This window comes from Megalobrama amblycephala, linkage group LG20, assembly GCF_018812025.1.
Source record: "Megalobrama amblycephala isolate DHTTF-2021 linkage group LG20, ASM1881202v1, whole genome shotgun sequence".
Taxonomy (NCBI): Eukaryota; Metazoa; Chordata; class Actinopteri; order Cypriniformes; family Xenocyprididae; genus Megalobrama; species Megalobrama amblycephala.
This window is the reverse complement of record NC_063063.1, coordinates 31,293,922-31,305,924: the sequence shown is the minus strand read 5'-3', so window position 1 is coordinate 31,305,924 and position 12,003 is coordinate 31,293,922. Positions and strand designations below refer to the sequence as shown.

At 39.4% G+C, this 12,003-nt stretch overlaps 1 protein-coding gene across 1 annotated transcript in view; it reads left to right on the top strand.

Annotated features, from left to right (window-relative positions):
* The first annotated feature begins 749 nt into the window (after positions 1-749).
* Positions 750-12,003, top strand: part of LOC125255219 (mucin-22-like) — a 34,274-nt gene continuing 23,020 nt past the window's right edge. Inside the window, exons 1-7 of the mRNA XM_048170264.1 lie at positions 750-835; positions 5,107-5,475; positions 5,565-5,618; positions 6,055-6,435; positions 6,543-6,629; positions 6,932-7,027; positions 7,225-9,816. Of these exons, the coding sequence (XP_048026221.1) occupies positions 5,130-5,475; positions 5,565-5,618; positions 6,055-6,435; positions 6,543-6,629; positions 6,932-7,027; positions 7,225-9,816 (3,556 nt within the window). The 5' untranslated portion in view covers positions 750-835; positions 5,107-5,129. The remainder of the gene's footprint in view (positions 836-5,106; positions 5,476-5,564; positions 5,619-6,054; positions 6,436-6,542; positions 6,630-6,931; positions 7,028-7,224; positions 9,817-12,003) is intronic.

Here is a 12,003-nt window from a genome sequence, read left to right as displayed (position 1 = left end):
GTTATTTAGTTCATTTTATCCCTTTGAGCTCTAATTACTCTTTCAGTAGTCTGCTTTTGATAAATCTAAATTATTTTGTAATATACATTTTAGTAATGTTTTACAATATGCCCAAATATGGTAAAATTAGTCAATGCATTAACTAACATGAAGAATCAATGAACAATATATATTTTACAGCATTGTAATATTTAAAAATTTGCTTGTAAATGTTGACGTTAACATCAACAAAGATTAAGAAATGCTGTATAAGTATTGTTCTTTATTACTTAATGTTAACTAAGGTGGTAGTAAAAACAAATGAAGGCTTTTTATTAAGTTGTTTTTCCAAGTGTTGCCAAACACTTTATTATACAGTCCTGTTTTACATGTACATACTACATACTTATTGTAGTAATTACAATAACTGAATAATAACCAGGTACTAGTCCTGAATCTAAACCTAATCTTAAACCATGTAGTTACCTTATATTATTCAGTACTTTCTTAGTAAGTACACTGAAAGTGCACATAAGTGCAACCCTAAATTTAATACAATAAATATAGAAACACATATTTCACGTGTTAATGTTTGTGTGTGCAGGTGTAAGAGGTGCCGTTTATCACAATGAGGTTTCTATTCTCATTGTGTGTTTTAATGCTGCTTTTTGGTGAGTGTTTATACATCTTTAAAGTCTGAATGTGTATGTGATGCTACAGTACATTCAAATGATGCTACAGTGTATTCAAATAATTGAACTGAATGTATCATCCTTCAAAAATAAATCATTGTTCTTATATATATATATATATTGTTGTTGTTTTAAAGGTGAAATAATTGAAGGACAACTAACAGGTAATTATTTCCATTCATCTTAGAACACTTACAATACTTCCACTTCAACAGTTACAATACTGCTTCCCCTTTTAATCTCTAGATTTCTATTAGACAAACAAAGCATGTGGGGGGAAAAAGATCTTCATTTTAGAACTTCATAATAAACATGTTATTTCAATAGTATAGAGACACTTTAATAACTTTAATAGCTTTTAATAACTGTGTTAACTGAAAAGTATGCAGTACTTCATTATGCATCAAAAATTGTTGGCTAAAATAAGAGTCCGTGTTGATCACTGTTATTAGTTTTGAAGGCAAGGACCTTAGTGTGAAGAAATGCAAAATAAAAAACTATTAATGCAATCAAAAGTACCCCAATACTTAGTTTATTGAAAAGTGCAATTATTCTCAGATAAATGTATGGATTGTGAAAAATGTGTGCTGTGTTGCAATTTGCCCTAAAAAGATGGCCTAAAAGTATGTAGTTTTTATCATAAGAAAGAACATTTTTTGAGCATGTTGCAATAGTGTACGCATCTAATGGGATAGTGTATGGAAGTATTTTAATGCCAAATGTTTTTGAAATAAAAAGCTTGTTGAATTGCACTAATTGGAAAAAAAACATGCATCACATTAGCTGTGCTTGCATTTAGATGCATTGTATTTTTAAGGCTTGCATTTTTATGGGCTGAAATTCAACATGGTCATATATTTAAGCTGTGAATATTTCAATAAAAAATATTTCACACACATTTTCATTATTAAAAATTCAATAATTTATTTTCACCTTTCAGATTTCAATTCCAAAATATTCATTCTGTTTAAAAATACAACCTATAAAATTCGACTAGCAATTTTCAGTCCATTTTATTTCGCTTTACAAATTCGCTTCCACAAATTCAGTGGTTCAAATTCGACAGAAAATTCAACATTTCACATCCGGGGAACTGCAGGAAAAGCAGTAGAGTGCCGATGCATGATCTCCATCTGCTGTTAGTCGACTTCACCAGCAGGTGCCGCTAGCGGCTGTTTACAAAGACGAGCAACGGCTAGTAAGTCATCATTCATTCATAAAAACGGATTTACAGAAATGGAGCAAGCGGTAAGTGAATGTGTGATGATTATCAGGGCCAGTATAAATGCAGAAAAGCTGATAAAGACACAAAAGCTGCATTTATGTTTAATTCAGTGTCTTTACGGTTACTTTCCCTGTTTAGTCTACATGTAAGCAGCTTTCTCTCCCGTGAACGAGATTATAACGTTATTGTCCGATGCTGGTGTACAGATCATACATTAAATCTGAGGTAGACATATATTTCTCTCTGTTGTTTAGTTTCCTTAACTTTATATCGCAGCACTGTGTTGTAATACTATGGTTTCCCTCGTCCGTCATAGCTCCCTGCCATCAGGACATATAAAACTCTTAACACAGCTTAATGGACTCGTGTACAGTGATATAAAAGAGCAAACTCGCACCTCGTTTGTGATGTAAGTTATACTATATAGGCTCCAAGAAAGCAGATACTGGCATAAAGTTGTTTTGACGCTGAACGTTTGATTTTCGCAAATTTAGGGACCGTCTCTAAAGTTACGATATTGGTATTCACGTTTCTACCTTCAGTAGCGTTTAAAGAGAATGATTTACAGTCACAAAACCAACTCTAAAGTGTTCATCTAGGTCTCAGGTAATGCAAACCTTTTAGATTTTTGATGCTTATTAAAATAAAAGGTAACACTTTATATTATAGTTAGTTAATATGAACTAATAATGAACTGCACTTCTACAGCACTTATTAATCTTTGTTAATTTTAATTCCAGCATTTACTAATGCATTATTAAAATCAAGAGTTGTATTAACATTAGGTAATGCACTGTGAACTAACATGAACAATGAACCGCTGTAATTTTATAAACCCTAACAAAGATTAACAAATACAGTAACAAATGTATTGCTCATGGATAGTTCATGTTAGTTAAGACATTATGATCCATCCATATTGTAAAGTGTTTCCAAATAAACTGTCAAGTAATATGTGAATATTGCTATGTATTTCACTACTGTATGGGATCATACAAAAAATGCCATCATTTAAAGCTCAATAGCATTTGACGAGAATGATTTACAGTCACAAAACTACCTGTAAAGTGTTCATATGGTGTCAGGTCGAACAGTGATGCGCCCTTCTCTCTCTCTCTCTCTCTCTCACTCACTCACTCACTCACACACACACACACACGTTAGGTTTTTGTGAATTGTGGGGAATTTCCATAGGCCGCAATGCATTTTATACTGTACAAACCGTACTTCCTATCCCCCTACCCTACCCCTAACCCTAAACCTAACCATCACAGGAACCTGTGCATACCTTTATTTTCTCACAAAACCACCATTTAGTATTTTTAATAATTAATTTACATTGTGAGGACCGGTGGCCGGTCCCCACGATGTAGGTGAACTCAGGTTTATATTACATTGTGGGGACATTTATATACATCCCCACGATGTAATATAAACAAGAACACACACACACACACACACACACTTGAACTCACACAAACTCTTGTACGCACATGCACATGCATATTCAAACACACCCCACTCAAAGTACATGCATATTATATACTATTTCTATTTTTTAACACGTTCATCACACAATTCATTCTACTTCATTTTCATTTTTCCTGCTCATATATTATCCTGCTTATACAAATTTTACATTGTGTTGCCAAAGCATTTATATGAGCAGAAAAAATAAAATTAACTAAGTAGAACGAATTGTGTGATGAATGTGTAAAAAGAAAAAAAGAAAAGAAAAAAAGTATGTGCATGTACTTTGAGGTGTGTGTTTGAATGTGTGTGTGTGTGTGTGTGTGTGTGTATGTGTGTGTGAGAGAGAGAGAGAGAGAGAGAGAGAGAGAGAGAGAGTAGGGCGCATCACTGTTCGACCTGAAACCTAGATGAACACTTTAGAGTTGGTTTTGTGACTGTAAATCATTCTCTTTAAACGCTACTGAAGGTAGAAACGTGAATACCAATATCGTAACTTTAGAGACGGTCCCTAAATTTGCGAATTGACGTTCAGGGTCAAAACAACTTTATGCCAGTATCTGCTTTCTTGGAGCCTATATAGTATAATCTACATCACAAATGAGGTGCGAGTTTAGTCTTTTATATCACTGTACACGAGTCCATTAAGCTGTGTTAAGAGTTTTATATGTCCTGATGGCAGGGAGCTATGACGGATGAGGGAAACCATAGTATTACAACACCGCGCGGCTGAATTAAACACTGAATTAAACATAAATGCAGCTTTTGTGTCTTTATCACCTTTTCTGCATTTATACTGGCCCTGATAATCATCACACATTCACTTACCGCTTGCTCCATTTCTGTAAATCCGTTTTTATGAATGAATGATGACTTACTAGCCGTTGCTCGTCTTTGTAAACAGCCGCTAGCGGCACCTGCTGGTGAAGTCGACTAACAGCAGATGGAGATCATGCATCGGCACTCTACTGATTTTCCTGCAGTTCCCCGGATGTGAAATGTTGAATTTTCTGCCGAATTTGAACCACTGAATTTGTGGAAGCGAATTTGTAAAGCGAAATAAAATGGACTGAAAATTGCTAGTTGAATTTTATAGGTTGTATTTTTAAACAGAATGAATATTTTGGAAGTGAAATCTGAAAGGTGAATATAAACTATTGAATTTTTAATAATGAAAATGTGTGTGAAATATTTTTAATTGAAATATTCACAGCTTAAATATACGACCATGTTGAATTTCAGCCCATAAAAATGCAAGCCTTAAAAATACAATGCATCTAAATGCAAGCACAGCTAATGTGATGCATGTTTTTTTTCAATTAGTGCAATTCAACAAGCTTTTTATTTCAAAAACATTTGGCATTAAATTACTTCCATAATAGTGCGTCATAGAATTGCATCTTAAAAACCACATAGTGTAGGTGTGTGCATCAAACCGTCACTCAAACTGTCAATCATTCCATCACAGGTAACATCATGAGATACACATTCCACATTTTAATACTTTAAAACATTAAGCTACCAAAACATTACAATACTTGCCAGTACTTATGGTAAGAATTGTTAGACTGTTTATATCCCATTTGTCACAGCTAAAAGAAAAGAGATGCTCAGTCTTTAGCTTTCACTAACTTTAAACACAAGTGAAACAAGCCTAATCTAATTTTAAATATGTAATGGTAACATTGAAATATGAATTTACAAACATTTACAAGCAGTATTTTAATGTTTACAAAACAGATGACCCCTGCAACAATTACAAAATGCTGGATGACCTTCGAAGAGCCACCAACAATCAATATTCCTCCGAAATAATGTGCGACTGTGAAGTCAGCTGGAACGGCTGGTATCGTCTCTTCTTTCAGGGTCAGAGCGTTCAGATGCCGGACACATGTGTTGATGAGTATAGCTGTGGCACTCATTCTCCACTGTGGCTGAAAGGAGGACATCCAACAGTTGAGGATGGAGTGGTCACTCGAGATGTTTGCGGTCACTATGACAATGACTGCTGTGCTTTTCAGTCCAATCCCATTAAAGTCAAAGCCTGTACAGATTATTATGTTTATGAGATTGTGAAACCATCTTTCTGCTTTTTGGCATACTGTGCAGGTAAATATATAAAATTTTTCTCTTGTTTACAGCGTTAAGTCATAATTTCTTTTATGACTTAATTTCTTTTATGACATATTTTTTTTCAGATGTAAGGAACATCAACACCACCTATACCTTCTCAACCCCAGCCATTACGACTGGTAATGTAATGTTTTACAATCTGAAGAATTTTTGTTCAGATTAGCAAACCTAGTGCACTCAAGTATAATGGGTTTGCCCACTGAAATACCCTTAAATGCAATTGACCGATTTTAGCCGTAGCTTCAACATCTGTTTATAATGTAGGGGGCAGGACGCTTTAGATTCTAGAGAGCATTTGATTGGACATAAAATCTGATGAAGCTTAAGTGCAATGTGATGTCATCAAAATCATCGATGAACATTTTCCTGCTAAAAACCAAAAAACTTCAATTTTGTTTTCACTGGGACTTTAAGGATTTTTGCTTTTGACAATGCTAAATTATATTAAATGAGATGCTCAGACTCAAAAACTGTTTTAACTAATCCAACAGTAAAAAGTATTGGCCTATAACAATTAGAAATTGACTTACTCAGAAACATTTCTTTCCATAATAGCGCCCCCTGTTGACCCCTGCAACAACTACAAAGTGCTGAATGATCCATGGAGAGCCACCAACAATCAATTTTCCTCTGAAATAATGTGTGACTGTGAGGTCAGCTGGGATGGCTGGTACCGTCTCTTCATTCAGGGTCAGAGCGTTCAGATGCCAGACACATGTGTTGATCAGCATAGTTGTGGCACTCACGCCCCACTGTGGCTGAAAGGAGGACATCCAACAGTTGAGGATGGAGTGGTCACTCGAGATGTCTGTGGTCACTGGGACAATAACTGCTGTTATTTCCAATCAAATCCTATTAAAGTCAAAGTCTGCCCTGGCAATTATTATGTTTATGAGTTTGTGAAACCAGATTTCTGCTCATTGGCGTATTGTGCAGGTAAACACTTTTACATTTTCCCTTTGTTTACATGATTACATTATGTAATTACATTATTGAGTCATAAGTGTAGCTCTGTTGATTTACAGAGCATTACTGTTTTTCAGATGTTAGGAACACAAACACTACCTATACTACTGTCACTCCCGAGACAATGTTAACCACAGAAACTACAACCATGGACATTACAACTGGTAATGTAATGTGCTGATTTGCAATCTGTAGGATTTTTCACATGACTAGATCCATCTTAAGAAATTTTGACTGCATATGAAGAAATTAAAAATAAAACAGTGTGAAATGTGCAGTTAGAGGTCTCTTCTGTTTATGATTCAGATTTGCTGTTAGTAAGCAAATAGTTCAGACTGCTTCTGAACTAGTGTGTGTGTGTGTGTGTGTGTGTGTGTGTGTGTGAGAGAGAGAGAGAGAGAGAGTGTAATTGTATGTTGTTTTAGTACTTATCAAATTTGTAATATGTTTTTTTTTTTTTTTTCAGATATTGGGCACAATACCACTCTCTATTCTACCATCATGATGGAGACAAGTTCAACCATAAAAACTACATTTATAGATACTACAACAATGGACACTGGTAATTTAATGTGAAAATTATGTTTTTGTTTTGAATGAGCAGATCAGATCTATGTTATGAGTTACATGTATATGAGTTAAATTATTTGTGATACATGGAATTTCCTATTTTGAATTAACAGATCAAATTATATATAAATGAAATTATATAAAATATTTTAAGTTAAAATATTTATATACATTCACTGCCCCTTACAGACGAAGTGGATACAACAATGACAATGGAAACCACAAAAACAGAAAGTATAAACACAGGAACCACATCTCCAGAAAGTACCACAATTGAGACCACAACAGCAAGCACCAAAGCAACGGGAGGTATGATCACTGACACAACAACTCCAGAAGGTGCCACAACTGAGACCACAACTGCAGAAAGCACCACAACTGAGAACACAACACTGGGCACCACAATGACAGAAAGTATCATAAGTGAGACGACAACTGTGGGTACCACAACAACAGAAAGTACAATCACAGGAACAACAACTCCAGAAAATACCACAAGTGAGACCACAACAGCAGAAAGCACCACAAATGTGGGTACTACAACAACAGAAAGTACCACAACTGTGGGTACTACAACAGCAGAAAGCACCACACCTGAGACCACAACTGTTGATACTACAACAACAGAAAGAATCACAGCAACAGAAAGTACCACTAGTGAGACCACAACAGCAGAGAGCACCACAAATGTGAGTACTACAACAACAGAAAGTACCACAACTGTGGGTACTACAACAGCAGAAAGCACCACACCTGAGACCACAAATTTGGATACTACAACAACAGAAAGTACAACCACAGGCACAACTCCAGAAAGTACGACAACTGAGACCACATCAGTAGCCAAAACAATTCCAGAAATTACAACAGCTGAGACCACAACCGCAGAAAGCACTACAACTGTGGAAACCACAACGGAAAGCACCACAACAACAGAAAGTACCACAAGCGAGACCACAACAGCAGAAAGCCCCAAAACTGTGGGTACTACAACAACAGAAATTACCACAAGTGAGAAAACAACAGCAGAAAGCACTACAACAGAGACCACAACACCAGGCACTACAACAACTGAAAGTACAACCTCAGCCACAACAACTCCAGAAAGTACCACAACCGAGACCACAACAGCAGAAAGCACAACTGAGTCCACAAGTGGGAGTTCAACAACAACAGAAAGCACCACATCTGTGGGAACCACAACACCAGAAAGTACCACAACCGAGACCAAAACTGCAGAAAGCACCACAACAGAAAGCACCACAACTCCAGAAAGTACCACAAGAAAAATCACAATAACAGAAAGCACCACAACTGAGACCACAACTCCAGAAAGTATCACAACTCTAGAAAGTACCACAACCAAGTCCACAACAGCAGAAATCACAACTGCGACCACAACTGTGGGTTCTTCAACAACAGAAAGCACCACAGCAACAGAAAGTACCACAACCGAGACCACAACAGCAGAAAGCACTACAACTGAGACCTTAAAAGCGGAAAGCACAACTGAGACCACAAGTGTGGGTTCAACAACAACAGAAAGCACCACATCTGAGGGAACCACAACACCAGAAAGTACCACAACTGCTGAAAGCACCACATCTGTGGGAACCACAACAACAGAAAGTACCACAACCGAGACCACAAACGCAGAAAGCACAACAACAGAAAGCACCACAACTGAGACCACAACTCCAGAAAGTACCACAACCGAATCCACAACAGCAGAAGGCAGAACTGTGGGTTCTTCAACAACAGAAATCACAACAGCAACAGAAAGTACCACAAGCGAGACTACAACAGCAGAAAGCACTACAACCACTGCCACAACAACTCCAGAAAGTACAACAGCTGAGAACACAGAAAGCACCACACCTGTGGGAACCACAACACCAGAAAGTACCACAACCGAGACCACAAATGCAGAAAGCACCACATCTGTGGGAACCACAACAACAGAGAGTACCACAACCGAGGCCACAACAGCAGAAAGCACCACATCTGTGGGAACCACAACACCAGAAAGTACCACAACCGAGGCCACAACAGCAGAAAGTACCACAACTGCAGAAAGTACCACAACCGAGACCACAACTGCAGAAAGCACCACATCTGTGGGAACCACAACAACAGAGAGTACCACAACCGAGGCCACAACAGCAGAAAGTACCACAACTCTAGAAAGTACCACAACCGAGACCCCAACAGCAGAAAGCATAACTGAGACCACAAGTGTGGGTTCTACAACAACAGAAAGCACCACAGCAACAGAAGGTACTACAACTGATACGACAACACCAGGCACTACAACAACTGAAAGTACAACAACAGCCACAACAACTCCAGAAAGTACAACAGCCGAGACCACAGAAAGCACCACATCTGTGGGAACCACAACACCAGAAAGTACCACAACCGGGACCACAACTGCAGAAAGCACCACAGCTGAGACCACAACTCCAGAAAGTACCACAACTCTAGAAAGTACCACAACTGAGTTCACAACAGCAGAAAGCACAACTGCGACCACAACTGTGGGTTCTTCAACAACAGAAAGCACCACAGCAACAGAAAATACCACAAGCGAGACCACAACAGCAGAAAGCACTACAACTGAGACCTCAACACCAGGCACTACAACCACTGAAAGTACAACCACAGCCACAACAACTGCAGAAAGTACCACAACCGAGACCACAACAGCAGAAAGCACAACTGAGACCACAAGTGTGGGTTCAACAACAACAGAAAGCACCACAGCAACCACAACAGCAGAAAGTACAACTGAGACCACAACACCAAGCACTACAACAATTGAAAGTACAACCACTGCCACAACAACTCCAGAAAGTACAACAGCCGAAACCACAACCACAGAAAGCACCACATCTGAGGGAACCACAACACCAGAAAGTACCACAACTGCTGAAAGCACCACATCTGTGGGAACCACAACAACAGAGAGTACCACAACCGAGACCACAACAGCAGAGAGCACCACAACAGAAAGCTCCACATCTCCAGAAAGTACCACAAGCAAAATCACAACAACAGAAAGCACCACAACTGAGACCACAACTCCAGAAAGTACCACAACTCTAGAAAGTACCAGAACCGAGACCACAACTCCAGAAAGTACCTCAACCGAATCCACAACAGCAGAAAGCAGAACTGTGGGTTCTTCAACAACAGAAAGCACAACAGCAACAGAAAGTACCACAAGCGAGACTACAACAGCAGAAAGCACTACAACCACTGCCACAACAACTCCAGAAAGTACAACAGCCGAGACGACAGAAAGCACCACATCTGTGGGAACCACAACACCAGAAAGTACCACAACCGAGACCACAACTGCAGAAAGCACCACATCTGTGGGAACCACAACAACAGAGAGTACCACAACCGAGGCCACAACAGCAGAAAGCACCACATCTGTGGGAACCACAACAACAGAGAGTACCACAACTGAGGCCACAACAGCAGAAAGTACCACAACTGCAGAAAGTACCACAACCGAGCCCCCAACAGCAGAAAGCATAACTGAGACCACAAGTGTGGGTTCTACAACAACAGAAAACACCACAGCAACAGAAAGTACTACAACTGATACGACAACACCAGGCACTACAACAACTGAAAGTACAACCACAATAACTCCAGAAAGTATAACAGCCGAGACCACAACTGCAGAAAGGACCACATCTGTTGGAACGACAAGAGCAGAAAGTACCACAACCGAGACCACAACCGCAGAAAGCACCACATCTGTGGGAACCACAACAACAGAGAGTACCACAACTGAGACCACAACAGCAGAGAGCACCACAACAGAAAGCTCCACAACACCAGAAAGTACCACATGCAAAATCACAACAACAGAAAGCACCACAACTGAGACCACAACTCCAGAAAGTACCACAACCGAATCTACAACAGCAGAAAGCACAGCTGTGGGTTCTTCAACAACAGAAAGTACCACAAGCGAGACCACAACAGCAGAAAGCACTACAACAGAGACCACAACATCAGGCACTACAACAACTGAAAGTACAACCACAGCCACAAAAACTCCAGAAAGTTCCACAACTGAGACCACAACAGCAGAAAGGGCAACTGAGACCACAACAGTGGGTTCTTCAACAACAAAAAGCACAACAGCAACAGAGAGTACCACAAGCGAACCTACAACAGCAGAAAGCACTACAACCACTGCCACAACAACTCCAGAAAGTACAATAGCCGAGACCACAACTGCAGAAAGCACCACATCTGTGGGAACCACAACACCAGAAAGTACCACAACCGAGTCCACAACTGCAGAAAGCACCACATCTGTGGGAACCACAACAACAGAGAGTACCACAACCGAGGCCACAACAGCAGAAAGTACCACAACTGCAGAAAGTACCACAACCGAGACCCCAACAGCAGAAAGCATAACTGAGACCACAAGTGTGGGTTCTACAACAACAGAAAGTACCACAACCGACACCACAACCACAGAAAGCACCACATCTGTGGGAACCACAACAACAGAGAGTACCACAACCGAGACCACAACAGCAAAGAGCACCACAACAAAAAGCTCCACAGCTCCAGAAAGTACCACAAGCAAAATCACAACAACAGAAAGCACCACAACTGAGACCACAACTCCAGGAAGTACCACAACTCTAGAAAGTACCACAACTGAGTTCACAACAGCAGAAAGCACAACTGCGACCACAACTGTGGGTTCTTCAACAACAGAAAGCACAACAGCAACAGAAAGTACCACAAGCGAGCCTACAACAGCAGAAAGCACTACAACCACTGCCACAACAACTCCAGAAAGTACAATAGCCGAGACCACAGAAAGCACCACATCTGTGGGAACCACAACACCAGAAAGTACCACAACCGAGTCCACAACTGCAGAAAGCACCACATCTGCGGGAACCACAACAACAGAGAGTACCACAA